Source organism: Grampus griseus (genome assembly GCF_964374135.1).
Source record: "Grampus griseus genome assembly, chromosome: 20".
Taxonomy (NCBI): Eukaryota; Metazoa; Chordata; class Mammalia; order Artiodactyla; family Delphinidae; genus Grampus; species Grampus griseus.
In genome coordinates this window covers 14,366,867-14,383,146 of record NC_139014.1, presented here as the reverse complement: position 1 = coordinate 14,383,146, position 16,280 = coordinate 14,366,867, and the positions used below count along the sequence as shown (strand labels likewise).

Sequence of the window (16,280 nt, the reverse complement as noted above, 5' to 3'; positions counted from 1 at the left end):
TACCCCATGCGTGGGAAGGTGGCTGCAGGGATGGGTGTGTAGCCGACACCCGCCTGGGAGTTTTCTAGCGATCTCGCTCTCTTTCTTTCAACTTGGGTTGTAATCCTGGAAATTCCATCTACTAGCTGAGTTACCTCGGGAAAGTTATTTAACTTCCCAGAGTCAAGTTTCTTTATTTGTGGGTAGGGGATAGATAAGAATAAGAACTGGGTGAGGCTAAAAAAAAAACAATGCAGGTGGACACATTTTGAGTACCACGAAGGGCCTGTCATCCTCATTCCTCCACGGGGATGTGAGCTTTTGGAGCACTTGTGTGCTGAGGTGGTAAGGTTTCAATGCTCCAAGCATCTTGATGAAAGAATATTTCTCCAGGGAATTCCCTGGCGGTGCGGTGGCTAGGACTCTGTGCTCTCACTGCCGAGGACCCAGGTTCAATCCCTGGTCGGGGAACTAAGATACTGTTAGCTTTAGCTGTGTGGTGAGGCAAAAAAAAAAAGAAAGAAAGAATATTCCTCCAGAATATTTTATCCAACCCACAACCTACTCAACTATGTAATTTTAGCCACTTATTTCCAACTAGAAAGTCGAAGGAATAACCGTGCTGCCTTTCTCACTCTATCTGATATCTCTAACAGGCAGGTTTCTTTTTTTTTTTTAAGATTTTAAAAATTTTTAATGTGGACCATTTTTAAAGCCTTTATTGAATTTGTTACTTTATTGCTTTTGTTTTATGCTTCAGTTTTTTTGGCTGTGAGGCACGTGGGATCTTAGCTCCCTGACCATGGATCAAACCCTCACCCCCTGCACTGGAAGGCGAAGTCTTAACCACTGGACCGCCAGGGAAGTCCCTAAACAGACAGTTTTTAAGGGAGGAAAGTTTAATAACAGATTTTCATGTATTATGTGTAGTCTTAAAAAAAGAAAATACAGTTTTTAAAATGATTTGCAAGCAAGGTTTCCAAATCAGTTTTTACAGTCAAACTATAAGATGTAGGTACAAAATTGTCCTTTCCTGAGAAGTGAGTGTCTCTTTAATTACAATGTGTTTGAAGATAAGCCAATATTGACTTTTAAGTGGGAAAAGAAATGTATTTGCTTCCTTGCCACCTTTGTCTGGACCTCACTAACATCGGGTGATGGGCAAAGGTTCAGAAACACGTGGGAGGGGAAAGGGAAGGCGTGGAGCTTTACCAGGGGGTAGGTGATGATGAAGGCCACCCAGCCAATGAGCAGGAAGGTGCTCAGGATGATGGTGGCCATGTCCTTGAGCATGGAGTCCACGGGGGCCTCGGGCCTGGGCGGGGCATGAGCGAACTTCTCTTCCACATCTGGAGAAACTGTGGTAGGTGCGTTTTCTGAAGTCTGGTCAACCAGGTCGATAACCTTGCATGGGAGAGAGTGGCGACATCACTGCACAATTTCTAGTCAGATATAAATGAGCCAAACAACGAAGAGAGGCAATGACTATGTACGAGGAACGACTACGCTGTGGAACATGCTGGATTGTTTAAAGCTCACCCCAAGACCACAAACCAGATAATTGCTGCCTTTTTCAAAGCAACTGCCTTGGGAGGCTATGCCCTCTTGCAGTGATAGCATCATTACTCAAAAACGGTTTTTAGAGAAATACTTTTGAAAGTGCCTTCAGATACTACATTCTTTTGAAAATCCTTATTAAAGGCAAAAACATCCTTTCATGGTAGATCTGATGTTTGGGGGAACTCTGAACTCATAGGTAACAAGTCTGGCGGAAGTTTGGTAGTCAATTTGGTAACAGCATTTCACATTAAAAAGGAAAACCGCACACACACACACACACACACACACGCACATGCGTGCACACACAGCTACAAAGTAATAAAGCAGCTTTCTTATGTGGTTTGTAAACTTTCAGTGCAACTCCAAACACAAAATCACGTATTCAAACAGTCCACTATTTTTCAAAGTTTTTAGAAAGCATCAGAACCCTCTGTTAGAGCCCCGAATTAACTCAGATAAAGTGGAGCTTCTGCCGAAGCACCTCAGAATCTCTAGGACTTCAAGAAAAATGCACTGATTTGTTCTCAAACATCTGCTGTTCCAGGTGTGCCATTATCACTTGTTGGTGAAATGCACACGCAGCCTCCTTGGCGTCCCACACGTTCACAATGTTCACCGCCCAGACTAACGCAGTGCCCTGCCTCCCTCTCCTGCAGCCCCTCCCGCAGGGCGCAGGGGCCTGTGGCTGGTGGCAGCTGAGCAATGTTTGCTGAACACGTGACCAGAGACAACACTCATTTAGTTATATTTGCTCACGTGTGTTTGTTTTAAAAAGTTAGTCTTATTACCAGATAAATGCACCTCAGAGTATGTTCATGGACTTTTAAAGGACTCTGTTCAAAATTAAACGATGAAACAGGAAAATCTCAACTACAGCCATCTCTGAGTGTTCGGTTACGGGTATTGTTTAATTTTCTTCTTTAAACTTTTATTATTTTCTAAGTGTTCAATAACAAATACACTTGGCTTTAATCAGATCAAAATCAGATCAAGATTTTAGGGCGCCAGTGCTATCTCCAACCTGGCTCCCTCCAGAGATGCGGGACAACTCAGCGCACCCTGGAATCTTAAACATCCATGTGATTTTCTTCTCCTTTCTCTCTGGATAAAATCTAAATCTCTAATGCGAATCTGACGCCATCACAGCCCTCACATCAGCCAGCCGCTCCCCTGCTCCTCTGACCCTGCCCACGGCCCCTTCTCAGGCCAGGACCGCACAGCAGGGCTGCAGGAGCCGCCAAGCCCGAATGGTTGGACCCCCAGCCCGGCTCCCACAGCCACCCTCCAGCCTCCCCACTGCTCCATGCCCCAGAAGGCTGCCCACCTGGGCAAAGTGATGGGCTCCCTACCCCCAGTTTCCGGCAAGGACACCAGCAGATGAGACAGAGCTGGAGCTCTGTGGGGCTGCCAAGCGTCTCATCTGAAGCTCCAGGCTCCTGGTTTGGGGCCCGATCCACTCCCTCCCCACACGCTTCAGGCCCAAGTATGCTCAGAGAACCCCAGAACTGCCCACAGTGTGAATGAAAACTCCCCTCGAATCCCCCTCCAGGCCTTTACCTCTGCATGCTCCCCTCCAGCGCCCCCTGCCTCTCCCACAGCCTCCCGGAAGCCCCCTTCCTCCCTGTCAGTCCTTAGCACTTTGTTTGCTGTGGATTCCCGTGTACCACTCTCCCCTCCTGAGTGGACTGCAGGCTCTAAAGGCAGGACAGGGCTTCCCTGGTGGTCAGTGGTTAAGAATCCGCTTGCCAATGCAGGGGACACAGGTTCGAGCCCTGGTCTGGGAAGATCCCACATGCCACGGAGCAACGAAGCCTGTGCGCCACAACTACTGAGCCTGCGCTCTAGAGCCCTCGAGCCACAACTACTGAAGCCTGCGTGCCTACAGCCCGTGCTCCACAACAAGAGAAGCCACCGCAATGAGAAGCCTGCACACCGCAACGAAGAGTAGCCCCTACTCGCCGCAACTAGAGAAAGCCCGCGCGCGCAACTAAGACCCAACGCAGCCAAAAATAAATAAATAAATAAATTTATAAAGGCAGGACAAATGCCTTATCCCCCAGCACCTGACACGAGGGGCCACCAATTGACTGTCCACTTCCCCACTCACCTCCTCAAAGCTCTTTTTCTCTGAGTCAGCAGGAATCACATTTTCCCGGTGTTTGGGCAGATTGTTGGGGAATCGCTCCAGCATCTTGGTAGATGCAGACAGTGGGGTCTCGTGGTGTCCTGTGAGAGGAAGCACAACCTCTCATGAGAACAGTTTCTCCACACAGTGGTTGCGCTTGACCCACTAAGCTTAAGCAACTGTCACTCCCCAGTGAGGGGCCCACGATGCAGACGCTCACATTTGTAAAGTGAGAGAAAGCGGGAGGCAGTGACAAGAGAAATTCCATCAAGACAGAACTTTTATTCCTCAATGGCATTAGTGCAGTATTCTGAATCTCACAACAAGGAGCAAAGAAGTGTCCTTGTCACGAGAGGGATCGGGATGTCCAGGGCACGTTCAGAGCAAGGCTCGTGTGGATAATCCCTAATCAAGGCCGTACACTGTGAGGCACTATGAAGCTTCATCAAAAGCTCAGGGAGGGGCTTCCCTGGTGGCACAGTGGTTAAGAATCTGCCTGCCAATGCAGGGGACACGGGTTCAAGCCCTGGTCCGGGAAGATCCCACACGCCGCGGGTAAACTAAGCCTGTGTGCCACAACTACTGAGTCCACATGCCACAGCTACTGAAGTCCATGTGCCTAGAGCCCGTGCTCCACAAGAGAAGCCACCGCAGTGAGAAACCCGTGCACCGCAACAAAGAGTAGCCCGCACTCGCTGCAACTAGAGAAAGCCTGCATGCAGCAACAAAGACCCAACGCAGCCAAAAATAAATAAATAAATAAAATAAATTTATCAAAAAAGATATTGTCCAAAAAAAAAAAAAGAAAAGCTCAAGAAGTTCTCCCTTCAACGCTGACCCCTGTCACATCACTCCACTAAGGGTACCAAATCCCCATCTTGGTGTTTAAATCGCACAGGTGGAGTTCTATTCCCACTACCTAAACACGAGCTTCCCTCCTGGGAAGTGGTGAATTATTCAGAAGACAGCACGTTTGCTGGATGGATTGGGGATCCCGGATCCCTGTTTGTTCCTTCACTGTTCCCCACACAACTATTTCAAGGCTGCCTAGCAGTCATTCATTACACGTTTATTGAGCATCTACTGTGTGTGAGGGACAGAGCTAAATAAAATAAAAGCAACAATATTTGATATGGCTGGACGATCTCTTTAGTTCTGAAGTTAAACGACTCCACACACCGCCCAGAAGAGCCAGTCACTCTCTCAAGCTGGGCTCTCAGCACCCTGACTGCTTTCTTCTCTGTTCTCTCACAGCAATCAGATCTCACCTTAATTCCAGTCTCACCCTATATTCTGTCCTCTGTTCTCCCAAACCTATCAAAGATTGTATGGTATGTATTTCCAAGACAAAAACAAACAAGAACTAGTCCGAGCTACATACATTTCTCATCTGGAGAAAGCCCCTTGAACTCTCTCTCTTTGGGTCAGTTCTCTATCTGTACCACAACACTGTTTGCTAACGGAAGCCTAAACTTGTTTTGAGCCACCACCAAGTTCCCCTTGTCTTCCAAGGAATGCTGAGACGGCGGGATATCCTGAACTGGTTGCCCGCTTCAGACCTCTGATTCGCACTTGCTGGTGGGGCCCAGGGATCTGACCAGGAGGCTCTCCAGGTACCTCTGAGGCTCACTAACAGGAGACCGTCTCGCTAAGAGCAATGAGGGGTCCCCTCCACACACCACCTTGCACTGCAGCGCCCGCTGCTCTAAGAGCTCCAAGTCCCACCCCTCGGCAGGGCACCTCCCAACACACTGCGCCAGAAGGGGTTAGCCCGAATCCCCTCTTCGTCCTGTAGTCTTTGTAAGCAGGCCTCCCCTGTAGTGGGGCCTTTAGCAATACCTTGGAGCGCACCCTGAACCGGCTGTGCTATAAATGTAATCATGAGCTCCTGAAACACTTCTGTACAAACAGAACCTGGTCTTAGTGATGTATCTATCACCATCCAATAATGTCCAGGCTCCAGAGCTGAAAGCACAGGACCTGCCCTGAACCTCCTGGATCAGGAGCTCCAGGGGTCATGCGTGTCTATCTGACGTAGGTCCCAGGTGAAGCCGAGAGCACCCCAGGTTAGGGCCACTGCTCTGGGGTAACCCACAGACCACACCACTCAAGCCTGGAGAACTCGTCTTATTTTCAAGATTAAGGTGAATTGAGGATATCCTTAATGTCGTCCACAATCACCAAATCAGAGGACATATTTGGACATAAACGAGCATATCCTTTTACCCGTGGCCCTCAGTCTACACAAAATTATCACTCAGTCCCACTACCTTATTTAGAAAAGACCAGCTTTGAAGTTTCTCAAAAGGACTTTCCGAACTGTGGGGCACATCCCTAATTACTTCTTTATACCTTGTTGGGTTTCTCAGTTTTCTTACTTGGAAAACCTTTCCTTTTTAAAAGGGTATCATTTCGGGACTTCCCTGGCGAACCAGTGGTTAAGACTCTGCGCTTCCACTGCAGGGGGCACAGGTTCAATTCCTGGTTGGGGAACGAAAGATCCTGCATGCTGCAGGGTGCGGCCAAAATAAATAAATAAAATAAAAGGATATCATTTTGCAACTGAGCCATGAAGACTTTTTCTGGATTTTTTTTGGTCTCACACATTTCCTTAGTTTCCAAAATTTTTTCACTTCTTAACCACTGGTAGACAATGTATCCCTTAACTGCTTCATAAAACTAAGTGGCCCTGTGATTTCAATGGCCTCTGCCCATCAGTGCTTTTTTCCCTCCACTTTGGGCCCATTCACCCACACTTTCCGAACTAATTCTGTTCAAAAAAGGGTAGAAGTATTTTGTTACCTCCTCTGCCCATTATTTGGTAAAAATAATAACCAGAAGGAAAACAGCTGTAAGGAGTCAGGATGAACAAAGGACAACAAGGCCTGGATGACTACAAAGCAACTGATCGGGGCTCCAGGACATCCAGTTTCCTTCCTCCCTGTGATGCCCAGTTACACCCCCCCATCCAGATGCCACCGGCTGGCTACCTCCTAGCCCTGCAGTGTCCCAGGCGGCTCCACACCCCTTTTCCGGCGCCCCCAGGCCCAACCTCTCTCTGTCCTGGTCCCAGTCGACACGAGCACTGAGCAACCACCAAGCACCACGGAGCACCACCGCACCAGGAGAGAATGGGGAGGACAAAGCTCTTTAGCGCCTGCGTGCTCCAGCACCTCCTCGGGGCTGCATCCCCACCTCTCCCCGCCTCTGGCGCTGGGAGACGGCAGAATTGGGGAGGGGGCTGCCGCACTGGAAAGGCAAGTCCGGTCAAGAAAACTCCGTCCTGCTCTGATTACTTGGGACACTTGCCAGACACATAGCTCCTGTCACCTCTGCCTGCATCGGTCACACTCGCTGCCTTCTGGTGTCATCTCAACTTCTTATCACTGATGGTGGCAGAAACGGAAGAGAAGGAAAAAGGGACCACTCCAGGGGACTTCCCTGCTGGTCCAGTGGATAAGACGCCACACACGCAACGCAGGGGGCACAGGTTCAATCCCTGGTCAGGGAACCAGATCCCACATGCATGCCGCAACTAAGAGTTCACATGCCACAACTAAGATCCCACGTGCCGAAACTAAGACCCAGCACAGCCAAATAAATAAATAAATATTAAAAAAAAAAAAAAGGGACCTCCCCACACACCCGGGACTTCTGCACCCAAGTCCAGCCTCCGACCCTTCACCACCCTCAATCCCTCCTGGGTCTTCCACCCTTTCCTTCCCCAGCCCCTCCTGCCCACGCCCACACCAACTCCCAAGTGACTCCTTCCACAGAAACTGCCTGTTTTCTTAACTCTACGTGGATATACCAAGGGTGCTGACCTTGCACAGGGTCACTGTGAGAAATAAGGAAATATCCTAGAATGCTGACTGCCAGTGCCCGGCACGCCCCAGACATCCAACATGTGTCAGATCACTGCACAAAGTTTACACTATTTAGTACTGGAGTTTTGGAACATTAGACAAATGATTTTTGAGAACTGACTTGGTAACACAGCTAGCCTGTTTATTTTCCTTGGGGGTGAAATATTCCAAGGTCTGAAAGACCAACTTGGACATGAACTGAGCACAGAGCTGAGGACTGTTAACTAGCAATGTCGGCTCTTGGCCACCAGGAGGCAGCATGGCGTCACCACGGCCACGAGGAGCCAGCTCTTACCGATGAGCAGCCAGTAGTTGTGCAGGTAGTTGAGCTTGCTCTTGCCTTTGAGCCCAGGGTCGAACTTCAGGTCCGTGCTGGGTGTGATCACACACTCCCCTTTGTCCCCGATGGTGACACCGTCGGTCTGGGGTCCTTCCAGCAAAGGAAGGGTGCTGCCTCGGGGCTGGGAAGACAGACTGGAGTGAGGCTGGGGGTGCCCATGTGGACAGCAGTGTGCCTGCAACTGTCCTAAGCACGTGGTCCTATTGTGGGGCTGGTCAGGAAGGCAGAGCAGGACTCCAAGGCCCCAAAACTGGGCAGGAGCAGCCCCTCCCTCAGGACGTGACAACGCTGAACTGAAAATTCGGGGTACTTCCCTGGTGGTCCAGTGGTTAAGACTCCGAGCTCCCAATGCAGAGGGCTTAGGTTCGATTCCTGGTCAGGGAACTAGATCTCGCATGCTGCAACTAAGACCTGGCACAGCCAAATAAATAAATAAATATTTTAAAAAATAAATACATAAATAAAATAAAATTCCGATGTCTTTTATTTATGTATTTATTTTGGCCACACCGCGCAGCACGCAGTATCTTAGTTTCCCGACCAGGGATTGAATCTGTGCCCCTTGCAGTGGAAGTGCGGAGTCCTAACCACTGGACCGCCAGGGAAGTCCCTCGGATGTCTTTTTAAACGTGGACATCTCTTTAAATGTGGGAACTGGGAAACAGGAAGGGTGTGTGTGGAATTCCAAGAGGCTACTGTGAGAAGCAGATATAAGTGAAGGAGTTACACATGATACAAGTGACCAGGGTGGGAAACCTCTAGCCACGAGCCCGGTGCTGCCTCGGGCACTGCTGGACCCAGGCAGGCACTGCCCTGACACGGGAGCAGAGGACTGGCTCACTGTGAAGACAGGAGATGCCAACCAAACAGTTCAAACGTCATAAGGACCAAAACGGCGGCTGGGACTGTGATGCCTCAGACACTCAGAGACTGAGCGCCTGAGGCAAACTGGTGAGGTCCCAGGAGGCTGGACCGGTCATGAAAGGATGGACAGGATTTGAAGAGGAAAAAAGGAACACGGGAGAGCATCTGAGGTGTGAGGCGCAGCCTGAACAAGGGAACTCTTGGAACTCAGGGAGAGGATGGACAGTGCAGCCCCACAGAGACACTAGCCGTGTGGCAGTGGACGGGTGTCACGGGGCTGGCCTGAGGGGAGTGTGAACCCCAGCTGGAGAGTCTAGACTTGAACCTGAAAGCCAAGGGGAGCAACCGGGGCTTCCTAGGCTTAGGAAGCTGCTTTAGTCATGTGCATCTCTTCTCATGAGGTACTGACAGACGTGGTACACGTAGGAACTGTTTCCGAGGATGTTAAGATCTGTGTCCTGCATTCTCAACTAACAGGATGTTCATATATAATTCATTCGTTCGTTGCTAAAATGGCACAGGAGTGTTTCGGAGGCTGCATTTATGAGCCCCCCCGCCCCGCACAGTGGACTCACCACAACGGCGACCCCCTCGTGTACCATTGAGGGGGAAGCGTAGAGGCTGGTAGAGTATTTCCCCACATACAGGGTGGGCCTAGGAGACAAACAGATACATGCATTCCACTGTCATTTAATTTCTGGACCCCACAAAAGGGGGCTCTTTGGAGAGAAGAATCACAGCCCCGAATCCCACTCCTAGGAGGAAGCACATTAACTCCCGAGGCTCTCAGTACCAAGACAGGGTACTGCCCTGGGAACCAGGAAAGCGGGACTGCGGGGCCCGCTGTCACTGATGCCTTCGAAGCGTGCACAGGCCACCTGCCTGCCAGCCGGGGTTTCCTCATCTGCAAATGGCGGGGCTGCGCTAGCTCACCCCCGCGACAGCCTGAGGCAAGGACCACGAGCGACGATCACCTGGGAGAGACTGGAGGCTTGTAACCATGGCACAGCCTCCAAGACGGCCCGACCAGGGTGCTCTGACAACTGAGCTGCCACCAGAATCCCCACTGCAGTGTCTTGTGGGTCCTAAAGATTCTAGAGGTTTTACAGAAGCCCTGAGAGAGTCAACTGCTCTTATCCAGGGGATGCACGGGAAATCCCAAACCCGGCGAGACTTCCCGCGGGTCCCTGTTAGGGGCATCGAGGAGGGGATGGGATCTGGCTTTGTCCGTGGTTGTCATCAGCGTGACAACGCGAGGCTGCACGTCCAGACCCTGCTGGTTACTATCAGTAGCCAGCCTGGGCTGGGTCACCTGCTGAATTCTCTAAACCTCTCTCTGCAAACCACCTGACATTTGAACGGTGCCGTAAATTCAGAGAACATTTCACACTCACCCGATCTCCTCCACGGCTCGGCAAAATGGGCAGCTGAGGCCCAGCAAGGCTGAGTGACCGAGTTACAGGCTATTCACAGGTGGGGATGGAGAACACGAGCCTGCCGAGTCTTAGACACCCCCTAACACTTTGGTCTTGATTTTTAAAGCAAATACGACTTACAGTAAAATTTCAGAGAATAACAGAAAGTTAAAAAATAAATACGTCTCTCATATTCCCACCACCTGAGATAGATCCAGATCGTACTACAGTTAGACAAGGCAGTCTCTCTCCTAGTCCCACCCATAATTTTAATGTATTTACTATTGGAGAATCTGAAGCGTCCAGGGGTGTCCAGTTCTTAGATTCTGAGGTTTCAGAACAAGCCGTTCTTGCCTCTTTATGTTCCTCACGGCTTCAGGGACGCCGGCCCCGAGCCCTGGTCCTCAGGTCATGGTACGGCTCACTGCTGCTACAGCACCAGAACACCAGGGCCACAGCCGCCCCCTTCTGCCCTGAGTCCCCGACTCACATCAGCTTGCTCTTGGCCTCCGTCTCCTTGGGGAACGGGTACTTCCACTTGGTGATGCGCCCCACCTCCCCCGACATGAAGGTCAGGTAGCGCAGGGTCTCCACAGCGACGTTGATGTGCATCACCTTCCGCAGACCCTCCCGCTGCCAGATGTAAAAAGCCACCACGGGGGAAGCATAGTTTTGGATCCACAGGACGTCCCCAGATTCACTGTCCACGGTCACCACCAGCCCATCGCCATTGGACACAAAGTGGGACATTTCTGTACAGATCAGATAAACATAGCGTGTCGAGTCTCACCCAGCTTGCGACCACATCCTCTACTCCCCTGGCAAGCTGCAGCCACTCAGCTAGAGGAAACAAGCCTTCTGGAGTGTTCTCAGATCGCCTCCAGACAACTCCGCTGGCTTCCAGCGAACTCTCTCAGGCCCTACGATAGCAAGACACTGAGAGCTGCCGGGTTTATAAATATAAGACAGGGTCACTCTCTCACGTGGTAATGTTCTTTCTTCACTTGGTAATAGCATTCGATTCAATTAGTGGGATTCAACTGCTGAGAAGAAAGGAAGCAATGGAGGGCCTATGAATCTGGCATTTGATAGCAATCATTTCAAACTACCGAGCAAGCTGAGAGTCCGGGCTGACCACTGCCACTGCCCACGTGTGACCGCAGAGGAGGTCTGTCAGACTTTCGGGTACCAGTGCTAAGATGGGAAAACTGGCTTTTATGTCACAGGCTGATGTTTAATTCTGCTTCTGCTTCCCATGGGCTCGTAGTTACTTCCTCCTGGGACACGGAGGGACTCAACAAAGTGTGCCCTCCCTCCTCTCGGGCTAAACTTGCCACCATTTTACCTGGGTTCCCTCCACACTTCTCGCCCAGGCCCCTGCCTTCAACACTGACTACTGAAGTATTTACTACGAGTCCACGGAAGTCCAGAACCTGGTGACCAAGAGTGTCTAAAAAGGAAATGCAGCTTTCTGGAGCCCTCGTTTCCCCACAGGTCACAAATACCCGCCTGACCTCACCAAGCCACCGAGGTGCTGGGGGAACTTACTATACTCCACGTCGTCCTCGGGCAGCGCAGCTGCGTAGTCGAAGTAGGTGGCGTTCCACCGGAGCTCGCGGGTTTTGGTGTCGTACATGGTGATGGTGTACTCTGGGGAACACACACCAGCCCGTTACCTGGAGGGGCCACGGCACCTGCGGAGGTGCTGACCTCATCTAAATTATAACAGACGAATCCTCCCTAAATGGTGTGTAAGAAAACCCAGGCCATCCATGTGGAGAGAGACGGGCCACGTGGAGGAAGACTGGAGTCCCAGACGCAGGAGCGAACCTGGCCGACAGCAGGTGGAGCACAGACAGGCCGCCCACGCTGTGCCCTTCAACTCGAGACTCACAGCATCATGAGCGATGTCTTGGTGTTGTTTTAAGCCACTTGAGTTTTCAGGTGGTTTATTATACAGTATAGCAATAGACAGCTGAGATGAGAAACCGTCACCCAGATGTGGGATGGTGCCGTAACAAAAACCTGTAACGTGTGGCGTTGACCTTGGGAGCGGGTGGCAGATGGAGGCTAGAAGAGCAGTAAGGAAACTGCTGCTGGAAGCTGAAAACGATGACCCAGGTTAGGTAGTGGCAACACAATTAGTAGAACTACTTCTTGCAGTAACTTGGAAAACAGAAAGAAAGTACCTAATAAACTCGTGGATCTGTCTAAGGAGATTTCCAGGCGGAATGCAGAACACGCCAAGTGGTTTCTCTTAACGGCGTATGGTACGACGCAAGGCAGATAAGCTAAAGAGGAAACCATTCAGTTTTCAAGCTGAATCTAGAGGAACTACAGAGGGTCCAGGACTGATGCCCCAGCTGGAAAAGATTCTCAATGTGAAAAATGGCCTTAGGGCAAAGATCAGGTTCAGGTGCTACCAGTAAAAAATGGCTCTGGGGTCAAGATCAAATCAAAGATGAGGCTGTAAGGCCCTCCTTTGAGGCCTCAGAAAGATTTAAGGTGGTCCTACATAGACCCTCTGCTAGGTAAGAGGGTTCTAAGAACCGTAAGAGTGCTGTCCCATACCTCAAAGTAGAGAGATTTGTGGGTATGGCTTTATATCTAATGGAGTAGACTATAATTTGACACATGGGAAGCCCACGAAGATTTTTAAGGGAGTGATACCAGCATGGACCAAAAAAAACAGAGACAGTCAAAAATGGGGGGAAAAAAAAAAGTCCTCTTTATCCCCAACTTTCAATGGACAAGGAACAGATTGAGAAAGCTACAAAACCCTCACTGTTTCTTAAGGAAAAGAAAGGACTTCTCAGAGGGAAGGACCAGGCTGCTGAGAACAATATATTGGGGAACCAATTCCAGAGGGCAAGACTGGGCCCTAATCAAGGAATCTTCAGAGTAGGGGAACCTGAAGACATGTGCCTGGCTGGATTCCAGAATCACTAAGCACCAGTGACTGCTGTGCGTCTATCCTTCCCTCCCTTTCTGAATGGAGTATCCAGTGCAACTCTCCTATCTGTGTCTATGCTGGAGGGGAGATAATGTGTCTCCTTTGATTCACAGGTCTCCAGATCAGAAGCCTCGCCCACTTCCAAACCAGATACAGATCAAAAGCTGCTGGATTTTGAGCCCCATGCTGTGGCTGGACTTGGGGAGTCTTGGGAAGGGGTGAGTATATTCTGCATGTAGGAGGGTTGTGAATTATTGCAACCAGAGAGAAGCCTGTGGTGGAAGGTCTGAAAAGATCACCACTATCAATGCTCCCCCATCCCTGTACCTCACGTGACAGTCTTCCCACCATGAGGCTGAGTCTCTTTCCCTACCCCTTGGTTCCGGGCTGGCCCCGTGACTTGCTTTGACCAACAGGCTGCAGCGGAAGTGAAATTCCAGGACTTCTGAGCCCAGACCTTAGAGGCATTGTAACGTCCACTTTTCCTTTTTTTTGGCCGTGCCTCACCGCTTATGGAATCTTAGTTCCCAGACCAGGGATTGAACCCAGGCCCTCAGCAGTGAAAGCGCAGAGTCCTAACCACTGGACCACCAGGGAATTCCCGCAACGTCCACTTTTACTCAAGAGGAGAACCCAGCTGCCATGTAAAGAAGTCCAGGCTATCTGCATGGAGCTGAACCAAGGTCCCAGACATCTGAGTGAGCCCAGCCAATAGCCTGTGGAGTGGAGGCCATCCATCCCTGCTGAGCCCATGGACTTGTAAGCAGTAAAATGTTGGTGTTGGAAGCCGCTAAGTTAGGGTGGTCTGTTATGCAGAGACAGATAATGGAAACAACAGATAGCATTACACGCCCACACACACACACACACACACACACCACACACACACGCCACCGGACGCCAGAGCATAGCCTGATTCCCTCAGACACTGCAATTCTACCTGATAACCAAGCAATGTTTATTCCTGGGTGAAGATGGAACCACTGTAAGGCTTTACTTGATGGACACAGTAAACCAACAAACAAACCCTAAGTGGTCACTACAGTTGGAATACTTGATATTTATGGGGGATGGGGGTGAGTGGAGAGTCCTGCGGTTTCACAGAGACCCTCCCCTGTGATTACAGGAGAGCTCAGCCAGCCTCTAGGGCCCAAGATTATCAGCCTCACTCGTTTTTAGAAAAGCACTGTTTTCCACAGCACCTGAAGGAAGGTTCTGTCTCTCTTTTTCTTAAGGCCTTGGCTACCTGAATGCTTAGACCTAAGTTTAGTGCTCAGTTGTAATGACTGCATCTTAGGTTTTGGGTATAATCTTTCCATTCTAAATGTTTTCTTGCTCGCTTCCCCTTTTAGCTCTATTTTAGCCGTCCATGCCACAGTTTTTATGGAGTAGTGGTATAGGTCAGGGGCTGCACACGTGAAATGAGTAAGGCAGATCCCTGGAGGAAAAGGCCCCCACCCATTCACTCGCTGCAGCCTCTGAACACCTGCTGCGTGCCAGCAACACGCCAGGTGTGGAGACTCGGCAGGCGAATAAAACCAAGTCCTGCCCTCAGGAAGCCGACAGTCTAGCAGGGGAGGCAGAAAACACGCACATATGATTTAGAAACATGTAGTGATGAGTGTTGAGAAGGAAGGGGCTCTGGAGGGAGGAGGTGGGAAATGGTGCCGAGGAGGAGGGCGCTGCTGATGCCTGGGAAGGGCCGCCGATGGGCGGTGTGAACCGCTGTGCGTGCCGAGCACAGAGAGCTGTGGTCCCCAGGCAGTGGGGGAGCTGCGAGGCGGGGAAAGGCTTCACGGAGAGGGAGGCTTCTGAGCAGCGCTGGGAAGGAAGAATGGACGCCGGCCGCACAGGCAAGAACGTGTGTACCTGGTAGAGACGAACCCCACTACTCCAAGTTTAAAAAAATAGCACTGCTTATTCTGGGACCTGATTGGAAATGTTTAAGTGAGGGAAATGCAGCGGGGGAAGAGGCAAAAGAGGTAGCGGAGGCATCAAGGGGGCTTTGCGGGCTACGGTGCGGTTTAGACTGGAACCCTCAGGCACTGGGGAGCCACCGGGCTGGGGGGCGGCTCTTATAAAGGGGAATGACATGGTAAATCTGTGTGTGGACTAGACAGCTCTGGCCAGCTTCTAGAGAATGAAGCCCGGAGGCAGAGACCCACGGGGAGGCTACTTCAGGTCCTTTTTTGCATACAGGCAGGTTGTACATGATAAAAGCTTCCTTCTTACCTGTTCGCCCAAGATACAGAAGAGAGGTTGATGGGCAGAGACTATCCGCAAAGGCCGATGACAAAGTCTGCTGTTTCTCCCCGGTCAGGAGGTCAATGACGTACCAGATGTCCTGCTTTTTACCTGCAAGGTCACAAGGACACGCTGTGGTTTACACTCGCCCAATATGGAAAAAAAACATCCCTGCCAAACTAGCAGCTCAAGATGTTCTCTGCACTGACAGACAGGCCTGAAATTCTTACGATGTCAAACACATTTCTCTGTGGCTCCAAGGGTGACAAGGTTAATGGTAATGTGGAGATAATAAAACTTCTTGGACCACTGGGTCTTATAACAACTTAATAACCTAGTCATGGTATAAAAATTTCTCCAAGCCTAATAATGTAATAACTCACAGATTTTATTGCTCTGATGAATGGCTTTAAATATGAAAAATCTGGCCTGTAAAGGCAATCCTTTTCCCATAGACTAGGATCTATATAAATCCAGAAATGTACCCAGGGGTTTGTCTCCCTGGTAACCATCATTCATATATCTCAGCGTCCCTACTAATGAGCCCTCATGTAGAGAGGATCTACGGTTACTGTTTCTAACTCTAATCAGCTGGTACCTGTGACTGGGCAGTAGAGTTGGTGGCAACCTGGTGCTAATGAGGCCAAAGTTATCTCGACCGTGACCCCAGCCAGTAAGTGACTCCCCAGCCACACGCTATACTCCTCCCCTCATTCAGCTGATTAAAAGTTATAAACAGGTGGACAGCATAGCCAAACAACACGATGAGGAAAGCTCAAAGCGTATGTATCAATACCTATGGTTATATACACCAGACCATCCTAGTAAGTTCCTGAGAAAGCTGCTTTATCAACACAGGATATTATTACCACTGCGATTTCAAGATAAATACAGCTCCCACCTGAAGGTCAACGCCTTCACCGTGATGCGCACG

General features: G+C 50.2%; 1 protein-coding gene across 1 annotated transcript in view; it reads right to left on the bottom strand.

Moving 5' to 3' along the window:
* Positions 1–16,280, bottom strand: part of ERN1 (endoplasmic reticulum to nucleus signaling 1) — a gene marked incomplete at its 3' end in the record, with an annotated part of 77,902 nt that overhangs the window by 11,885 nt on the left and 49,737 nt on the right. The window contains exons 6-12 of the mRNA XM_082678878.1: positions 15,335–15,457; positions 11,698–11,799; positions 10,640–10,901; positions 9,310–9,388; positions 7,826–7,991; positions 3,647–3,765; positions 1,192–1,383 (exon numbers count right to left, since the gene is read on the bottom strand). Coding sequence (XP_082535004.1) covers positions 1,192–1,383; positions 3,647–3,765; positions 7,826–7,991; positions 9,310–9,388; positions 10,640–10,901; positions 11,698–11,799; positions 15,335–15,457 — 1,043 coding nt within the window. The remainder of the gene's footprint in view (positions 1–1,191; positions 1,384–3,646; positions 3,766–7,825; positions 7,992–9,309; positions 9,389–10,639; positions 10,902–11,697; positions 11,800–15,334; positions 15,458–16,280) is intronic.